General features: G+C 43.1%; 1 protein-coding gene across 4 annotated transcripts in view; it reads right to left on the minus strand.

The window, feature by feature from the left end:
* The window catches only part of HECW1 (HECT, C2 and WW domain containing E3 ubiquitin protein ligase 1), a 277,673-nt gene extending 256,564 nt beyond the window's left edge, over nt 1-21,109 (minus strand). For all 4 annotated transcript variants that reach the window (XM_069859743.1, XM_069859745.1, XM_069859742.1 and 1 more), the window contains exon 1: nt 21,046-21,109. In XM_069859743.1, the coding sequence (XP_069715844.1) occupies nt 21,046-21,075 (30 nt within the window). In that variant the 5' untranslated portion in view covers nt 21,076-21,109. The remainder of the gene's footprint in view (nt 1-21,045) is intronic.
* Between the last annotated feature and the right edge of the window lie 273 nt (nt 21,110-21,382).

The raw sequence follows: 21,382 nt of genomic DNA on the forward strand, positions 1-21,382 counted from the left end.
CATGTCTTCTTCCTCAAGCTGACAGACTTCAGGAAAAAAAAAAAGAAAATGAAGAGCTAAACTCTTCACGGAAAATTTAGAGCAATGAAAATGTTGCTGATCCATCAGTCTAAAAGCTTGGCCAGAGAAAAATGGAACAGATATCCAAATACCTGAAACCCATCCTGCTATAACTTCACTCAAGCTACAGAGATCCTCTGGAATCTTAAAAGGTCTCCATTTTTTTTTATTGCATATAGAGGGTTTTCCAACGTGCTTTGCACAAAACTAGATACAATAATCAACACTTCTGTACCTACAGAGCTAACATGCATGCAGAAAACCTGCTTTCCATCTGATAAATCAAGTTGTGAGGCATATAACACTATTTTTGGTGTTCTAGCAAGAAATAAACTGAATAAGGCAGCCAAGCTGCACTGCACAAAATGAGTACAATGACTAGTAGAAGCTTTCCACAACTACACAGTGATAAAATAACTTTCAGTAAATAAAGTGTATTCTAGATGGAATAATATTCAGTAAATAAACTATATTTTAGGTGAGAATAAGTTTTAGGATTCAGATATTCATCACACTAAAAGTCTTTAAGAAAATACACTTAAAAAATGGATTACTAACTTTCAGTGTTCCTGGTCTCTGGTAACAGCTGAAACCTCACACCAGCCTTGATGGGGATAGACTGAAGCCCTGCTAAACACTCATACTAATGTGACCTGACTTATGCGATGCTACAACTTTAATTCTGGGGATTTTTTCATACATCTACTTTCTCAGTATAAACCAGTATCTAGAAAACACTTTGAGTCTTGTCATTGATAAAGATTTTTTTTCCCCACACAAACAGTAGGCAAAAAAAGCAGATAATAAAAACGCGGTAATTTCGTTTTAACCATACCATGGCTAAAATAAGGTTTATGTTACATATTGGATCCCACTTTCTTCCCATCTCATCAATTTGGCTATAAATGCTTGAAGTCCTGAGGGGAAAAAATAGATTTTGTTAATGTGCAGTACAGCGTTTCTTCTACTTCTACTTAGTATGTAAGTAATACAGAAAAATATTACAGGAAATAGTACCAAAAAAAACCTCTTTCTAGCTGGCAGCTGCTGCACAGATCATAGGACTGGCTGACACACTGTGCACTTGGCCAACTTATTAACTTTCTGGATCTTGCAATAGCCCCTGGGGAGAGGAAAAAAAAAACAAGCAAAAAAAAATCTGATTTTTTTCATTCCCTTGACATTGAATTTGTACAGTCTCACTATTTAGAATTCTGAAGGGCTCAAGATTTACCTGATGCATCTCCAGAACATGGACATAAATCCAGAGCCTGCCCCAGAGACTGCAAAGCCTAGACAGAAAAGAATAAGCCTGGACTATGTTCCCTCTGGCAGGGATTTACTCTGATGAGAGATCCCAAGAGCTCTTTGAGTGGGCCAAATCCAAGTAGAGCATCAAGAGATTAGGGATGGGAAGTAACGAGAAAGAGATTCATCAAGAAGAGATCGCCTCAAACCAATTCAATTTCTTTCAGCAGCAAAATAAGCATTTTTTTGGCCTGGGAAAAAGCATAAATATTTTATATCTTGACTTCATTTAAAGTTTTTTATATAGCCTCATATGCTATTCTCTGGAAAATATAATCTAGGTGAAGTTAATTCAGGCTGGATGGAAAACTTGGAGATCTGTATCCAGCAGTTATCACTGGTATCCAGTGGTAAGAAGGGATGACAATCTGAGCATGAGTAAACAGAGTTAAGCTATTGAGCGCAAGACAAACAACCAGGCTGGAACACAAACAGCACTGTGGCCCACATAACACATGGAGTTATCCTTATACTCTACTGAGCATCAGCAAAGCTTCAGCTGCAGTACTTCATCCTGGCCTGGGCGCTGCAGCTGAAGAAAAAGATGAGCCAACTGGAGCAAGTCCAGAGAGGAGCCACAGCAGAGAGCAAAACTCAGGAAAACACAACCCATAGACATATACATGTCATTGGAACTGGTTAGCACTGGAAAAATATGGAAAAAGAGACAGGAGGTGGAGTGGGAAGGATGGTGCAAGAGACACTTTTTAGTACTGAAGATGCCAAGATGGAAAGGATAAAGAATATTTTCTCTTGTGCCCACAGCAGATGGGACTGATACACCACTTCAAGAGTCAGCTTAGACATTAAGAAAAACTTCCTAATGATGAAGAAAGTAGCACTGGTACATTCTTCAATGGGAGTCTGTGGACTCTGTCCTGAGGAGCCTTTGAGAACAGCTACATGAGCTGCTAGTGAGAACCATAGGTACAGTTGTTCCTGCCTCTACAGGTCACTTCCAGATCTGTATTTCTATGCCCTCCCAGAACAGACATAGCAAGCAGTCACGTGTGCTCCAAAAAACTTATTCCCCAAGAACAGCACTGATAAGGACTCGTCTATAGAAGCTATATTTAAAAAAAGATGGCCAACGGAAGGGAATAATACGATAGAACAAGGAGGGGAAAAAAAAAAAAAGGAGAGAGAGATGCTTATTTCTTGGAAAGATGTTTTAAACTCAGAGAAGACGAAGCAGGTCTGTAAAATCACTGTTACTTCACAGTAAAAGACAGTAGGAGAGGTACTGTATCTGTAAACAAGATTTTTCTTCTTTCAAAAGGGATGGCCTGGAAATGGTCACTATTCCATTTTATCAAGTAGCTACTTTAAATATCTCTTCTAAGTGAAAGACAAATAAATAAAAGCCAGGTAAAAATCACTGCTTGTGATGAGAATCTGCTTTCTTGCAATTGAGGAATTACACACAGCAACGAAGTAATTGAATGTGTAGGTGTTTTCTTTCTTTCAGCTGGCATTTTCTATTATTTGCGTTCTTTTAGCAAGATTTGCAGAAGATTGTGGGACACAACAAGGTATGACAGTTGCTTTAATTTCTTGTCAAATTCTCTTTCTGTTTTCATCTGCATTAAAAGACAAATGGGACAAAAGCAGTGACAGGTACCCTCGTCACCACATGAGGAGGGGGAGAAAAATTACATACACAAGTCATCCATTAGTTTAATGCAAAAGAGATTATTGAAAGAGCAGTCACTCAAGAGCAAAGGGATAAGTGATGTTCTGGCTAGCCATTACACTAATGGTGAGAGTGAGGGAATGCCTGCGTAATTGCCAGAGAGCGGGCTGAAAGACACCTCTAGGGATCCAGACAGCATGCATGGCACTAGTGAAACTGCTCAGCCCAAGGAAAGGGATGACACTGACTCACAAAATCATATGTGTTATTACAGACATCAGACCCATCCTTGCAGACTTTATCTGTTAAATGTCATTCCCTGCTTTGTTCAAGATCCAGTGAGTCAAATGTATTTCAAAAGTACTGCCTAGGGGAGTAAAGGATCAAGTGTCAGATTCCCTACAATCCCTCCTCTTCATCTCATATGCTCTTTCCACAGAGTTTCCAAATTCAGACCTCAGCTGTCAGTCAGGAAACAGTCCTCACCGGCAGAGGCAAGAGCAGAACCTGGATGGGCTCTCCCTCAGCGTACAGCTCTAAGCTTTACAAAACCTGGTCACATCAATGGAAGAAGTAAAATGCTTTCTTTTCAGGCATCTAGTAGAGCCGGGGCAACACAAGCCCAAGAGAAACAGCTTTTTCTGCTTTCTCAGTACCTGCCATCACATGTATATCTCCACTCCTCGGCTGATCTTCCACCAACCAGTTAACCACCTTTGCACCTTTGAGGTTTAGTCGGTACAAACCTTCCAGCCAACATGCAAGAAGAATTTGAAGCAACATAAACCTGCTGAAATCTTAAATGAATTTACCCACCCTGGGTACAACTTCACATGAGGTTTGCATGGCTACTGAATAGCACTCTTTAGCTGATGCTGTGCACCAGACGGCGGCTCCCTTTTTAGCCAGTGAAGGCTGGAAACAGTTGTTATCTCTGAAGCAGGTGATTCATTAGTATGAAGTCTAAGCAAGGCATGAGCAGAGACCCACTTGTGGCCACATACCGTGACCAGTCCTGTTCTCCAGAACTTGCAAGACATTTCAGAGACAAGATGTGTTCCCTGCAGTATTGAATTTTAAAAGGCGACCTTAATAAATCAGGTAATTAAACATCACTTTAAGCCACTGTGCTGAGCATCATATCACACAGACTTGGCACACTGCGCAAGCTCGTACCCATGGGCAGAGACTGCTAACAAATTTCTCCCTTGTCTGTTGGCTTTCTGGCAGTCCACAATGGGTCATTCTTAATGCAATTTCATTTTCTTAATTAAATCTTCCCTGAGGTATCATTACAGGGTATTATTTCCCTTTGATTCCTTTATTTAATATTTCAGAGTAGAGACAGTCTCACTCTGCCTTCATTGGTTAGAAAGTTTTTCCCTTGGTTAACCCTCAGAGAAGATGAGAGGATTTTTCTTTTTAATTGAATAACATTAGTGTTTGTTAAATAAACAACATATGAAAGGTCATATGACAAGGCTTAGGAGACTGTAAAGGAAAAAGTGACGTATCCAAGTTAAAAAAAAATCAGCAAGTAAACAACCTTTTCCTTTTATTATCTCAAGGTTCACAGAGCAGTTTGTTTGCAAAAAGGCAATAAAGACACCCAAATTTAACTGCCTTCCAGTGAGTGTAGTAGTTTGAGTTGAAAAATTGATGCTTTTCCTAATGTACGTAGTACCTGTAGTCACAGGGCCAAGGAAAAAGATCTCAAGCTTTCCTTTCCCCTCAGACCCACAAGAGAAAGTCTCCAAACCTTGAAAATGCCTCCACTGGCAGGGAGTCTAACTCCTAATTTTTCAAGGCTAATGGACAGAAATATTGGCTGGCTATGTGATCACTCTTTGTACTTTCCAAAAGTACGTTGCTCTACATAGTTATGGGCTAGTGATCACGAATCGACCATTATATCTTGCAAAACCTAGCACTGAATGTAATGATATGCAGCCCCTCTGTTACAGCAAAACTAAACTGTGCAGGAGACAATTTTAACACATACTTCAAGAAAATGCTAATATAAACCATCAAAGAAATATTGACAGAAATTCCAGTCCTTTGTTGCCACAGGTAACCCTGTAATAGATAGATAAGGTGAGACTTACATTATTCAGTTCCATTTTGCTTTATGTTGCATCCAAGCTTTCTCTTGAGAGAGAAACATCCCTGAAGGAAAATCCATGTTACCTTAAAATACAGAAAGGTTCAACCAAAGTCCCTCTCTCCACTACAGAGAGTTCAGTTATTCCATTGTCACAAGAGGGCTCAAATCTAGACAGGTCAAGAGAGGCGAGATGTATGTGATACAACAGGGGGAAAAAGATCGTCAGCACATCCACCAAAAAAGACAGGACCTCTCAACAGCCTCTAACAGCCATAATTATCCCAATAAACAACTTGCACATGCAAATACCAAGCCAAACTCAATGTGCACCTACAGCCCAGAAAGCTAACCGTATTCTGGGTTGCATCAAAAGAAGCGTGGGCAGCAGGTTGAAGGAAGTGATTCTGCCCCTCTGTTCCTCTCTTGTGAGACCTCACCTGGAGTACTGTGTCCGGTTCCGGAATCCTCAACGTAAGAAGGATATGGAACTGTTGGAACGGGTCCAGAGGAGGGCTGCAAGGATGATAGAAGGGCTGGAGCACCTCCCATACGAGGACAGGCTGAGACAGTTGGGATTGTTCAGGCTGGAGAAGAGAAGGCTACAAGGACACCTTATAGTGACCTTCCAGTACCTGAAGGGGGCCTACAAGAAAGCTGTGGAGGGATTATTTACAAACACTTGTAGTGATATGACAAGGGGAAATGGGTATAAACTGGAGAGGGGCAGATTTAGACTAGACATAAGGAAGAATTTCTTCACTATGAAAGTGGTGAGGCACTAAAACAGGTGTCCCTGCCCATGGCAGGGGAGTTGGAACTAGATGATCTTTAAGGTCTTTTCCAACCCAAACTATTCTATGATTCTTTGTTTTGGAAGATTTAAGTATCAGACTACTAACTAATAAAGCAGTCAAAAATGATCAAAATATCAGAAACAATTGTCTCAAAGGGCTAACATCAGGCACATTTTTGTGAAATGCAAAGTACAGCCCTGAGCTGCAAATCATCCAGTTGGTGTCTGTACACAAAAATACTGATAACCCTATATAGGCAAGATAAATAGATAACAGCAGTTATCAGGCAATATCAGGAAAAAATTTTTCACAGAAAGGGTCATTGGGCACTGGCACAGGCTGCCCAGGGAGGTGGCTGAGTCACCATCCCTGGAGGGGTTTAAAGGACGGGTGGATGAGGTACTGAGGGGCATGGTTTAGTGTTTGATAGGAATGGTTGGACTTGATGATCCAGTGGGTCTTTTCCAACCTAGTGATTCTGAGATTCTGCAATAGCTACCTTGTTGTAGTAAATACTTGGGAGGGATCCAAACGATGAAAGTAATGAACTATTCAGGCAGACTCTTACCACCGGCTCGATAAGTAAAGAAAGTAGCATGAAGAGTTGCCATACCAATGGCAGAGACAAAATACTTCAGTGACATTGATTATCTAGCAAAAAAAAAAAGGGACAGAAGGCATGGGAATACATATTTAAGCATCAGCAGTATTAGCAGATCCATCAAGATAAAAATAAGATAAATAAACAAAAAAATGACCTGGGATTCAAATAAAATGGAACAGAGGATAAAAAGGCATTCACAGCAAATTTTTAATTTGAAGAAAGCAAGATGAAGTAAAGACTACAATAGAAAAGGATAAAAACGACCAACATGAGAACAAAACTGAATTTGGTCTGTATGGTCAAAGACTAAAACCAAGTCTAAGTTCAGGACCTAAATTTGGGTGGCAGGAGGAAAAAAGGAGAGAAACTGCACTGGATCAGTATGACGTAGCAGTGAAACAGAACACCACAAGATGCACAGAGTTACTAGCGATGCAAAGTCGCACATTAAGCACTGGAGTTAGAAGTAAGAATTCATTTAGGAGTTAACGTGAAAGAAGTACCTAAAAAACAGGAATGGATAGTATAACGGTAACAAATCAGTAGAGGAAGGGTATTGCAAGTACCAAAGATGAATGCCAGGGTGAAGATTAAGAGAAGATTTAGGGAAGGTTAAAAGATAACTGAGGGAAGATATGACAGAGGTTCACCGGCTTACAAGGACGAAAGAGAACGGAGGATCATTCATCTTCTTTTCCACTACAAGCAACATGCATCAAGAGAAGGTACTAAGAGTCAGGCTCACAATAGACTAACGGAGGAGTTTACTAACATGACAGATATTTCAGCTGTGAAATTCCTGTTCGAATTACAATAAAAATGTAGATAGGTTCAATGGAAAGCAGGGAAGGTTTCATGGAGCAGTTCTCTACTGAAGGGTACTAAATCCACAGAAACACAAGCCATTAATAAAGTTTTTGAGCAGAAAATAGTTGAGGTAGGGAGTAAAGAAATAATATAGAGAAGTTATTTTCTCACTGCAGACAAAAATCCCTGCCAAAATGCCGTCTCCATTTTCTTGGTTTCTTGGTAAGTCTAGACAAAAGATTTTTACCCTTAGGTCTTCACGTCTGTTCACAGTCCACATATCTGACTACTGTCACAAACACTAGGCCTACAGAAACTGACACTTCCACAAATAGAAACACCTTGCCTTCCTCCTACTACTCATTCCCAGTGTTTGCTGAGTGATTGCTTGCATTTCCATAAGCCTTCATGGAACACTTAAGTGGACCTCATTTGGGTTAAAACCACATGGCACAGCGTAACAGGTTACTTCAAACCAGAATCACCTCCCCGACACAGCTCTCCATGCAGTCACACAAATGCACGTCCTGATCCAAGGAAATAACAAACATGCAGGAAAGAGTGGCTAGAAAAGCAGAAGGATGCACAGGAACTATTTGGCCTGGAGATGAAAAGATGTGCTGGTGGGATGGAAAAAGGCAAACCAAGTGAGCCTCTTCTCAGTGGTGGCCAGTGACAGGACCAAAGGCAATGGACACAGACTGAAATACAGAAAATTCCCTCTAAATTTAAGAGCATTCTCTTCCCAATCTTTTTTTTTTTAAACTGAGAATGCAGGTCACATCGATAACTGAATGGCAGATATGACACAACCTTTCTACAAGGGTGTTCACATCCCTGTTAGAAGAGCATTTAAGGTCTGAAGATTTGGGTTCAAAAACTGAAAATGGCTAAGCATTCCTGGCAAAGCATGACAAGGATCTCTGAAAGACTCCCATTTTCAGAAGCAGCATACCTTAAAGGAAAGGGCAAAGCACTGTTCAAAATATAATTGTTTTCCATAGGTAATACTTGGCTTTCTATACCCAGAGTGCAGGGCTAGGGGAAGACTGACGGGTATCAGTATATGCAGGATGCAAGGGAAGTGCTAGGAAAAAAGAACAAGAATTTGGTGAACTAAACAGAATGAGAAATAGTCTCACGATAATAATAATAAAAAAATCCATTAACCTTCTCTTTCTTCATCTTACTTAGCAGATGACAAAGCTGCTATATTATTGCTGAACAACGTGCTCTGAACAAGGAACCACTCAGTTGTTGAACAAATGCACTGTTGAATGCTCACACTAAGAAAAATGCATTTTCCACGTTCACATTTCAACAGACTAAGCAACTAGAGAACACCAGAGCAACCCACAGGGCAAAGGGTGAAAAAAGGTCTTTGCAGGAACAAGACAAATCACCAAATAAGGGGAGAAAGAAAAAGCTGTTGAAAAGGCAAGACTTTAACTGAAGCTATTATTTTTCTGTCCACTGTGCTGATGCCTGGTTTGACTGTCATGAGAGAAGTGAAGCCGAAATGGGGCATTTCTTTCCTTGATGAAGAACACTTTTGAACAATCTGCTGCAGAGACTTTGCCTTTGTTGTACCCTAAGTAAAAGAGCCCAGCAGTGTCAAAATGCAGGCCTTTTGCTATTAACAATAAAAAAGGTCCCAACACCACTGAAATCTGAAGGGCCTGAACAGCAGCACTCTGCTTGGTTTGCACCAGCTTAGGTTGGAAGCCCGAACATCTTACAGGCTTGATACTAGGCATATTAGATATGGTCCAGCGGGCTGGAGTGCCTCCCATATAAGGACAGGCTGAGAGTTGGGTTTGTTTAGCCCAGAGAAGAGAAGGCTCCAGGGAGACCTTAGAGCAGCCTTCCTGTACTTACAGGGGGCTACAGGAAAGCTGGGGAAGGGCTCTTTATCAGGAAGTGTGGTGATAGGATGAGGGGGAACAGTTTTAAGTTCAACAAGGGGAGATTTAGATTAGATATTAGAAAACATTTTTTCCTGTGAGGGTGGTGGGGCATGGGAACAGGTTGCCCAGAGAAGTCGTGGCTGCCCCATCCCTGGAGGTGTTCAAGGTCAGGTTGGATGAGGCTTTGAGCAACTTGATCCAGGGGAAGGTGTCTCTGCCCAGAGCTGGAGGGTTGGAACTGGACAACCTTTACAGTCCCTTCCAACCCAATCCATTCTATGATTACCTTCCAATGGCTATATAAAAGGTGTTTGTGAGGTGCAGGGAAGGAGAGATGAGAGGGAAAAAAATTGTTCCCAGCAGTGTCAGGAGGAGAGAAGAAAATACAAAAAAAAAAAAAGAGAGAGAGAACTTTAGTAAAATAACATTAGGATCTAAAATGGAAAATCTGAATTAAAAAAAAAAAAAGAGCAGGCACTCTATTCAAGGTGTCTTGTCAAGCTAAAAGGCAAAAATTTTGCGGTGGGCGGGGGGGGGGTGCTGTCCCTCGCTGAGTTGCTTTTGTTTTCTAGTACATGAGCGTTACAAAATCGCAAGCTGAAGTCTGTGTGGTCTCTGTCCCATATAAACACACAGTGAATCTTTCCACAGTTATTTTAAAGCCTCATGGGCCAAATGCATCTTTTATGCAAGACCAGTGATTTATATGAACTGGGCATGGCAATGAGATCAGCCCTGAGCTTCCACTAAGTAAATTCAACAGTACAACACACTAATGGTGACATGCACTAGAGGTAGGAGCCAGTTTTTAAGAAAGGGCTGTGTGAAGCAGAGTAGGTCAAGTCCCATTTTCTGTACTATAGGGAACCAAAGCATTCTGAAGTTTTCCTCATTGCTGAAGCATAACAACAACCACCACCACCTTGCCACACCACCATCTCTGATCTCTTCCAACTGGATCCAATCATTAAACAAGGCTGCAGGGCTCCAGGTCCTCTGAACGGCTGCCAGCTGCAGTACAAACACATTCTCATGAGGGATATTTTGATTCTGTTTAAAACAGCAATTTTTTTTGACAGAAAACTGTTCCATGGGCAAATTTTCATGCAGCTCTGCTACTTAATATGCCTCCCCTCCTCCCACATGCATGCTCCAGAACTACTTTAAGAAGATAATTATGCTGCACGTTCGCAGTGCATTGGATTGTTCCTGTCAGGTCACCTGTCCTCTTGGAGTGAGAGACTCCAAGGAGAGGAGTCATCGAAACCAGAGTGATTCAATGCCTGCACATAAATTACATATGTATTCCCTAAAAAATATACGTAAGGAAACAAATATATAGATTTTATTTTATTATTCTTTTTTTAACAAAAAGGCTTGGTAGCCTCAGGGTCACTCACATAGCAACCAATTCAGCTCTTTACTCAAGCAGCCAGCTATTTGAAAAAAAAAATCATAGTTACACTGCAAAATGATCTTAATAAGCAGCTGAAGAAGTGCGAGTCATTTGCAGGGGTCTCCAGTTTCTACCCAATAACCCATCAGTGCTGCACAGATCTGAGTAATACTTGTGTCTCCGGCTCTTCCCTGTGACTCAGCATTTGGCAGGGCTGCCAAGGGCTGGTCCAAGCTCCTGAACCAGGTCCAAGCTCCTGAACCACACCTGAAGCTGGACTGCGAAGACAAGCCTGGCAGGACAGCACTGCAGGAACACAAAGTGTTCATGGCAAGAGAAAGAACTCAGTTAGTGGTCTCTGAGAAAGCCTGTTTGACACCAAGCCTCTCTAGCCTAAAATGGGATTTCTTTTTTTTTTCCCTCCAAAGCAATTACATAAAAATGGTTATTAGACAGAAGATATGCTGTCTCCACACACTTAACAGATGTAGAATTTGGCTGCTGACTTAAGTATAAAAAGTTTGTTACCCCACCGCTTCCTTTAAAAAATTGGGGAGGGGATAACCCCTAAAAGGTCTGAGAGGTAGTTAACTGGTTTTGATCCATTTATCATGAACTGCAATGTTAACTATGTTCTCTCTGAGAAGAGACCTTCCATCTACATGAAGACCAGCTGAGACCTTTATGGCTGCAAAGCCTCTCTCTTGCCCCAGCCACTTATCAGAGACCATCAACATAGGATCAAGGGAAGCACTTATAGAAATACAGTGGTTTTGGTTGAGTGGTGCAGCTGGAAAACATTTTTCAGTAATTTCTCACTTGTATATTCTCACTCAAACTTAGGAGTGAGCCCAACAACTTTCTGAGCTCTGATCCTATGTCCTCTGAGGCTTGAAGAACTGGTTACTACATATAATCTGTTGCTTATCAAAGCTCTGACTGAATTCTATTGGTATTCTATTACATGGGAATTTATATCTTAAAGCTTTCATATTTATCCATTAACTACCAGGATTCAACTTGGAGAACTACTGCATAAAACAAGACAAACAAGCATGCAGATTCCCATTGGACACATCACTGAGGCATGGATAAAAACAGTCCAAAAGATTAAGAAGAACACAGATATTTTGGGTCAGATCAAACGAATAGGACTTATTCCTATGCGGAATTCAGGTGTTAAAGTCGAAAATAGTATTCACTGCTACTGAGCCCTTCTTTCAATATCAACAGAATTCAGAGACCTATGCTCCTGTGCATCCCAGAAACCCCACTCTTGATGTCCCACAAACCCTACTCTTGACATCCCACTTGCTACTCTGCATGAACCAGCCCTTGGCAAAGGCACCCAGAAACTCCCCCTCTACCCATTAAATCAGAGTTATGGTCCCTCTCTTTCTCTGGCTCAATGAATCTTCAAATAGTCTATGTAGAACATGACAACTTTCGACAGATGGGAGTAAATTACGTCCCATACACACACACACTTAGAGGAGCTCCCTGCCTATTAGGGCACATCCCTGGAAAGTCACAGATCTAACTCTGATCTAAATCAGGTGCAAGAGAAAACACCACCCCTTCCTGGAGGGGGCAGATCCCCCTTGAGCAACAGGCCCTACGCAACACACCAGTTTTGAGGTATCTCCTTCTGAGCACACGCCTCCCTCCCTTCAGGCTCTGGTAACCCGTTTTGCACCCAAGCCAAGGCACAAGCGCACCGAGGGGGTAGAAATGCAGCAAGCTGCTTTTGCCTGCAATTACACTGGAAATAAAAGCAGAGCAGGAACCCTATTGCTGCCTGTACATAAGCCGGTCACATGCAGCCAACTCCAGCTAATCTATTATGCCTCTTTTTGGTGCAATGCTGCACAAAACATGGCCATAATGTCTTGGACATAATCTAGTAAGCTCACAGTACGCCATGCAGACTTAGCAGCTTAGCTCTTCGTTTGCTTAAGGCCCTCATCACTTTTCATTTCAGCATGTGGGTGTCCCCTCCTGTGGTCCCACAGGGATTATTTGGATTAGTAATAGTGCATTTGTATCCCTTTTGGCCCAGGTAGCTAAAGGAGATGAACTTTACTGGTTTTCCAGTAAGTTATAGTTATTAGAAGGCTATCAAGCAGATTGATCTCCTGTCTATCTCTCAGAGCTATTACAAGGAGGTCACAAGTCAGCCAAACATTATTCGCAAGGAACCTTTCGGAGGTACTAGATGATACAGTGCTAAATCAGTAGACTCCTCCTCAAACATCTTATGCCACGCCTTCCCCTTGCTGAGCTAGCCTGACAGTCCAACTCATGCAAACCCTCAGCCTCCTACCACCACTTACATACCAGCTTTCCTAAGGTGCGTTGTCTTTCTAAAGTCAGCGGGACTCCCCAAGCAAGTAACATTGCACATGCATAAACACAGCTGGCAGAATTAGGTTGGGAAAAATAGGTCAAAATAGGCATATATTTAACTCTGAGTCCAAACTTCAGAATCATTTTACCAGTAAATAATTCATACACACACGCACAAAATCCACATTTGATATACATTAGAAAACCATTCAGATATGAAGCAGGCAATCAAGATATTTTACAGAAGCAGAGCCTCTGCCAGAGACATTTCTATTCCCAGTCTCTCTAAGTAGATGTTTAAACATACAGCCTCTCCCTTATTCATCTGTCTCCATCCTTTTTTGTAATTAAGCAACCTCTTCAGGTATGATCTTTTGGAAAACCAGTTTTTTACTCATTTCCAAACACACCCTTTGATATTTGGGGTTTTTTTTTAAAGATGGTGAGAGTGGAGAGTTGAGACACCCCCGCAGGGTGCCTAGCCTAGGACACTACTCCTATTCATTAGAAGCTTCAAAACCCCACCTTTGCAGGCAGGTCCATGCAGACACATAAGGAAAGGACTGAGTTATGAGGGCAGTGTGCCCTTTCTAGAAGTTCTGCAGCAACCTTTCTAGACTTGTGATGATCTCCCAAGCTGGACAAGACAATAGGGCTGACACCTAGAATTGTCACCATGTGGCTCCATCAAGCAAATCAAGCAGCTGATCCTTAGATCAGGTTTCTAGAAGGTGCTGTCTGCTTTCATCCTCCTCCAGCCAAACTGCAGCAGCACAGCTGGCAAGTTGAAGTGCTGAGGCACCCAGAACATTTTACCACACCTTTGCTACAATTTTGCTGAATTTCCAGCAGCGTGATTACTTGTTACTTTCCTCCCACCTCCCAAACTTTTTCCCCAGCAACAGTAAAATCTTTCTAACATCAGGTTTGTAAACTGTCCTGAGCACTCTGGGATGAGCAAGTATGCTCTCTGCGCCTGCTCCTGCTTTACGCACAGTTCAGTGCAAAATACAGATATTTGAGAATTCAGACACTTACAATTAGGTGATACATGGTTTTAATTAGAAATGCCTTAATATAACTGCTCAAATACAGACACAAAGGTTTTAGCCTACATCATGCTATTGGGTACAGAGAATTAGCCTGAATTACTAACCCATGTGTTAATTGTCTGAGAAATAAGATTGCATCGCCTAGTAACAGCTATCTGTGTAGCAAAGTGCACTGAAAAGAAAAACAGCGCTTGGCAATCACCCAGTTCTTGGGGAGTGGGAAGAGTGGACTAAAGATAAAGCACACTGATGTGCAAAGAGGAAGAACCTCTGAAACTCTGCAAAGAGGATGCTCTGAGAGTGACAGTTCTGAGGAGCACGCAGGAGTAACACAAAGTCAAATTTCAAGAGCAGGTAATGGTTCTACACCAGCATGCAGTTTCTTGACCAACAAAAGAAATTCTGCCCTTAGCAAGATAAGAAATATTATTCTTTAATGGGAGCCGATATATTAAAAAAAATGGGTAATTTTCTTCCAGCATACAAAACAAAATCCTTAAGGAATGTTAAGATGTAACTTGGTTTTCTAGGCATGTTGGTGTTGGGCTGACAGTTGGACTGCACGATCTTAGAGGTTCTTTCCAACCTTAATGATTCCATGATTCTACAGAAACTGAAAGAAGGTAAATCAGGTAGTCTTACAAGCCACCATAGTGATGGGTCTTGCAAAGGAGTTCTACTCCAGGACCAAGTGCTTCTATGTTGGAATCTTTTTCCAGCCTAAGAAGTATAGGAGGAGAAAAAAATAGTTCAGCTCATTACCCTTTAATAGCTGGTCTGGCTAGTAACTCCTGTGGCTGTTTCTGCTTTAGCCTGCTGCTAGAGCAATGAGAAAGAAATGTCAGTGCTTCACGCTGGCACAGCAAACAGCCAGCTCCCTATGATACTCAACTCTGGAAAAAAAAAATTTAAAAAAAAAACAAACACAAAAAAACCCCAGATAGCACTGCCCTTCATCAAGTAAACTTCAGGACAAGTATTGCTCATTTACAGACCAAAGGATTTGTCTCAGTAATACCTTATCTCAGCAACAGGTCTCTACTATGACTTAGCATATGTATACAGTATTTCTGAATCATGGTATTGACCCCATATTGACTACCAGCTGAGAGCATGGTGCAGTGAAATGAAGCAACCTAAAAGTTCATTAAAAGATCTGGCTCCAAATTCCTACATAGCTTCCACAGGCCTGTAACCAAGGCAGCAGACAACTTAATGGCTAATGGGCCTTTCATGAATCTTGAACAGCATTATCTTGGAAACGTGTGTTCTGACTCCAAGATTAAACATTTCATCCACTTTTCCCCCCTTTTCACGTTAAGCACGTAGCAACTAAACCTTGCTATTTAAATCAAGATGCTGCTTCACAGAATAAATCTGTTCTTGTCTTTTCTTCAGGCAACCATGCAGTCACATAAAAAAGTACATACACATTTTTTATTAAAAATCCTAAGGCCTCTCCCATAGCTTTTTTTCTTTTTCCACACATCATTAAAGACACTTGACAAATAACCCAACACTTGATGGATGTTCTGTGTTACAATGTGAATTTGATGTTTAAATTTTCCTGACGCTGCATTAAGATGTAGGCACAAGACAATCTCCTACTTTAATAACACTATCAGTCTTGACAGGACCCATGTTTCAAAGGAAAGCATCTAGCTATCCCAGGACCAGCTTAGGACATCTGATGACTCCCACTCATCCCACTAGTTTGTCAAGCACTCGTAAGCGTGCTTGCAGATGCCCAGGCAGGTAGTGCCCCACGTCTTTCTTGTGCCTAGCTAGAAGGAGGACTGTAGTTCAAACAGTTCCCAACACGCCTTACAACAGGCATCCAGTTCACAAGCAAAGCTGTATTATTCCCAGCTTCATTGCTCCCTACCTAGCTTAGCAAAACCTGTACAACACACAATGTACCTTCTGCCAAAGGGACAGACTTTGGCAGGATACTGTGTTTCAGAGAGGCAAGAGTCACCATAACACTTAAGAACCAGAGAACAGCTCCTTGACCCCTCCGCTGCATGCAACCAGCACTCTGTTGTTTCACCAGCATACACTAATGAATAACTTGTTTGAACATCTTGTCAAACACTCCCCATCTCTCGCTCTCCTCTCCCCCCTGGGAAAAGCAACAATTTTCTGTTCCACCTCTTCTGCTTACACTTTTTGGAGGAGTATCCATCAGTCTTCACTCATGCAAAATATATACAGTGGGAAGCAAAACATCAGATCTTCCCAAGCTTGCGGGATGCCATCCTAAATTTTACATGGAAACATCCGAAAGCTCTTTGTCGGCGCCAGAAGAACAGCATGTTCCTCCTTTCACTCAATCAGCAGGCCTGCTGAACCACACGTTTCAGGACCTGAGAAACCTGATTTGGTAATTGAAGGTGCACATGGCACACATTTTCCTATGGCATGGAAAAAATTAATTATACCACATGACAGATTCCAGTCCTGTTGTTCAAGAGCTCATGAACAAAACTACTTTAAAAAGAGCTAATAGAAATAAATGCCTTTAACATCACAGACTTCCCAGATGACTCCTGCTACAGAGATGGATGACAAATCACTCTGTCAGTCATCTTTGAATTCCATATTGACTACATTGAAGCAATTACCCATTTATTTTTAGAGCATGTTCCATTTTAAACACAAGTGATTCAGTCCAAGAGACGTTCTATACTGCATCACTATTTCATGGGTTAACAACTCTCGAATTTAAATAGATTTTAATTCTGGGACAAACACTCGCTTTTTTTTTTTTGCCTCTAGGCATTGGTTGGGAATTTTAATTCAGGCTTTAAACCAAACAAATGTTGGTGTTCCACAAGCATCTGTAGAGAAATATAAAAATATCTGGAAAGTGTGAAAGAGCAAGTCTGTTTTGCTAAATGCATAAAATGAAACCTCAGCTAAGGTCTCAATAAGAGCCTTACTGGCTGCTGTGCACATGCTCTCTCCCACAGACCTTCTGCTCTGCAGCAAGGGAACGCTGCCTGCACTGCTGCGCCCTCAAAGAACTTTGCAATACAATGGAGCACAGCATTTCCCCAGGGAGCACAGCGCTGATCATTTACTTCAATATTTCAAAGAAGAGTACCAGGGTTTCCCATTTTTTTAAAAAAGCCTAAAAGGAACCGTTTGCCGTATCGCTCCTGTACCAGCCCCAAGCCTTCTCAAGTTTTATCTGCATTGTAGGGAGTGTTCTGGACAAAAGGATGGGGGGCTAGGATCAAGCCCAGGCTCCATCTAACTCATGGAAAAGGAGGGTGTTATGAAGAAGTGGAGAGTGATATGAAGAAGCAGAATCCTGGTGAGCTGAGGTTTCTGCTGTTGCTGCCACCAGAGGAAGAGGAGAAACAGGAGCTGCAACAGGTACTGCAGCAGGGGAACCCTGCTTCAGGCTCAGCTGCTGCACTGATCAACCTAACTCCTTCTTCTTCCCAAAGCAAAAACAGGCTGTGGGGCTACAGCCAGTCTCTTCCCCCAAGCAGTCTGCTGGTCCATGATAAGAGCCTATTATGCCTATAGCTTGGACCAGTCTTACCAGTTCATGTTCTCATGAACCCACAAACATCCATGATGCGGACATCACCTTGCCAGGGGACAGTCCTGGCTCCATAAGCCTTCTACTTCAGAAGTGATGATGGGATACCCTAGCCATAGCACAGCTGATCAAAAATTCCAAGACTGACTCACAAGCCCATTACACAGCTACCCAGCCACCATTCATTAACTGTAACGAAAATGACCCTGGGCTCCCTACATCAAAGAACCTTGCCATTTCTTCTTAATTAATTCTAAGCATCTTGCTGGCTTCAAATCTCAGCTGGAAAACATCAACTAGAGTAGGTGCCATCTCAGCCTGCCCTTTGCTACTGGCTGTACTTTTATTTTTCCTGTGTTGCATGCCCCGGGCCCTCTTGAGATTAGCAGCAGAAACCAAAATATTGCTGTGTTGTAGGACAAATGCATAAGCATATAAGATCTAGCCTCATTTAGACTTCATTAGAATTCATATTCATTATATCTATGGCTAATACAAATTTATTTCTGAGGCACTAAACCAAACCCCTGCAGTGTTTGCCACTCAGCCATTGCAGAATCACAACAGCACATGAAATGTTACAAGAGAAAAGGGTAAAAAAAGCCTTAAACAGAAGCAAAACTGACTCATCTCCTTATTGCCAAAACTGAGGAATCTGCCGAGCGTAAACAAACAACAGACATCCTGAAGAAAAGGGGGCGTCGCAATTCTTTTTCGTGCTAATAGGCAGATACACAAACTGGTATGAGCAGGACCATCCTCCTGCTGCTCCCATAAGCCGATCTGAGGGAAACAGCCAATGCTACAGCAACATTCCCAGCAGCACAGGTGTCACTGGAGGCCAGGGAGCATCTGAGGTGTTGGTGACTCCCAGAGCACTGATGGTTCCTAGTTATATGTGCTAGAAAGCTGCGACAGCTCTAGGTATGATCCACTCATGGAAGGCACATGTGTATTTGGATGCCCAATGAAACTGGTTTGGATGGTATTCAGAAAGGCTTCAGCTGGCTAACATCCCCTCTACAGAACAGGATGGACAGCAAGCCAGAGCACTTGTGTAAGGCTGAGCTCTCCTCCTTGTCTGTAGGAGCCCACAAGAACTGTAACCCATGCGTGCTGAAGCCAGATCTTGTGAATACCCCTAAATTGAAAGGAAACAGAGTAGGTAAGACTTAGGATGAGGGAGACACTTAGAAATAACAAAATGAAAGTCATTATGAAGACAAGTTAGATTCTCTGATGAAGCCCGTCATCACAAACGAAGATACTTACAGTAATTACTTCTTTTTTTTTTAATTACCAAAAGCCCTTCTGTTTGAACTTTGCAAAATGCCAAATGGGGAGGGTATCTGGCAGGATTTTTTTCTTTTTTTTTTAACTGGCTTTCAGAATTGAAACCACAGGGCAACCCTAACACCTGCATCCAGAAGACAAATTTCCAACACCTTCAAAAAATACGTAACCCAGCCTCTGCTAAAACCACTCCTAGCCTGACACCAGCTACTCAACACCATCACTCTCACAACTTGAATCCCCCTCACTATGTCACAACCACACCTTGTGCAGTATTTAAAAAAGCAGCTAATCAACTAAATTCTGCTCGCACTGTTTATTCAAGTAATTGCATTGTTTGTAAGCAGACCATTCAAAAGGAGGCAAGTAGAAGGATTTAGCACCGCCTTGAATGAACGCGACTCAACATCAGACATAGCATGTGCAAAACTCCATGAAGCTTCACAAGGATTATATCATGATTGCAAAGATCATGTGCCACGTACGTGAAACACTAAACCACAGAAAAATACATTTGAGTAACAAGTCTTAGCCAGTTATTTATTGGAATACAATCAATACCATTTTGTTTATTAGAATGCATTTAAACAACTAAGCATATGGATTGTAAATCAATTCTTTGGTATGTTCTGAGTGCGTGTACATAGTTTGTTTTCAATTAAATCACTGTCACATTCAGACATTGATAGTTCACTAAGTGCAACAGTTCACGCTCTGGCCTGTTCTGGTTCCAAATGAGTAAGCCGATAAGAGCTGATTGATACTAAAAAGGTTAGGAGTTCAAAGCCCAGGTCACACTAAGTCAGCTACACATTAGCGTATGTATCCCATGATGATACCACACGCCATCCACCACCGACTTGCACGCTGCTCCTCACAAGCGCTCGCCATCTGACCAAGCACTCTTTGTTCCGAGCTCACTCCCCGCTCACCCTCCTGAAACAAACAAATAAATAGACCCAGCTTTTCCTCCGTAAGGACAGATAACTCTTTCCTCCGCCCTTACTAGACTGAGACAGCATCAGGGATGAGTGGGGTGTGTTGACTAAGCACTCGCTGCTTTTTACATCTACTTCTGGCTCCAGCATGAAAATCAACATTGCACCCGTGTTGTCCAACTGGGAGCGCATTTCAAAGACAGGCAGAAGAGAAGTAGAGAGAGCAGCCAGGATACGTACCAGACTCCACTTCTTCGTAAAACAGACATACTACACAGAGGAATGATAATCCCTTCTTAGTGGAAAATCCAAATTTTCAAAATGAATCCCCAAGCTAAAATGAATTACTGTAATAGCCGCAATCCTCATACAAGCGCTAATCAGGAAGGCGCGGCTGACCACCTGCTATGTGGCATCCCTGGCACGGCAGCCCCTGTCCCTGTGCGCTGCCGCGCTCAGGCGGCGCTGGGTGCCCCACAGGACGAGACGACAGCGCTGGTGAATCCGTGGCCAGGAGGTGCACAGCCCGGCTGAGCGTGGTACGGTCTCACTACGCGCTTCTGCTGAGTGCAGCATAAAAAAAAAAAAAAAAAAAAAAATTAAAAAAACCCACAAACCAAAATACACAGCACTACTGCAGCTACTAACAGCAGGATACGAAAATCTAAAGCGAGGCCAAGTCATTTCTTCTGCAACTCCAGAGGAGCACACGGGAACCTGTGAGAGAGGCAGCAAAACGAATCGTGTGCGCCTGTCAGTACGAACCCATGATCTATGCGAGCTGCGAAATGAGAACAGCAGCGTTTGACAACACTACAGGCTGGGGCAACGCTCTTCACGTACTTACAGCAAGTTATTTTATTTAACTGCCAACGGGGGGGAAAAACCGCGGTTACATAATAACGCAAGGTAATAACCAAAACACGAAGTCACAAGGTTGGCTTCCAGCGACGGCGCGGAGAAAGGCGGTTCGCGCTTTAAATTTTGCTGCATTGTCAAGGAGCCAAGAACCGAACCCGGGGGCCGCGGCTCGGACAGGGAAGGGACGTAACCACCGAAAAAAATTGAGAGCGGGACTCTCCATCGCCGCCCGCGCCCGCATCCCCGCGATCCCACGCTATTTCCTCGCCGGCCCCCGGGGAGCCGGGAGCCCGTCCCCGCCTCGGCGAGGCGGGGACGGGCTCCCGGCTCCCCGGGGGCCGATGCTGCCCCCTCCCCATCGTGCCGCGGCGGGTCCCCCCGCGCCCTACCTGGGCAAAGCCGGCCCGGGCACAGCTCATGCTCCCGCGGGAGGGCAGCGCTCACATCCCACACGTGCGGCTGAGACCGCAGAGCCGAGCCGCGCTCCGCCCGCAGCGCCAACGCCGCCGCCGCCGCCGCGCTCCCTCCTCCTCCTCCTCGGTCTCAGCCTCCTCCCACCCCCTCCAACGCCGGGGACCGGCCGCCCCGCCCGCCCCGCGGCGCCGCCCCCGCCCGCAGCCCCGCCGGGCAACCCGGGAGCGGGGAGGGGGGAGAGGGGAGGGGGGGGATGCCGTGGGGTAAGGGATAGACTGGACTAGAATTAGGAATAGAATAGAATAAGGAATA

Source organism: Phaenicophaeus curvirostris, chromosome 6 (genome assembly GCF_032191515.1).
Source record: "Phaenicophaeus curvirostris isolate KB17595 chromosome 6, BPBGC_Pcur_1.0, whole genome shotgun sequence".
Classification (NCBI taxonomy): Eukaryota; Metazoa; Chordata; class Aves; order Cuculiformes; family Cuculidae; genus Phaenicophaeus; species Phaenicophaeus curvirostris.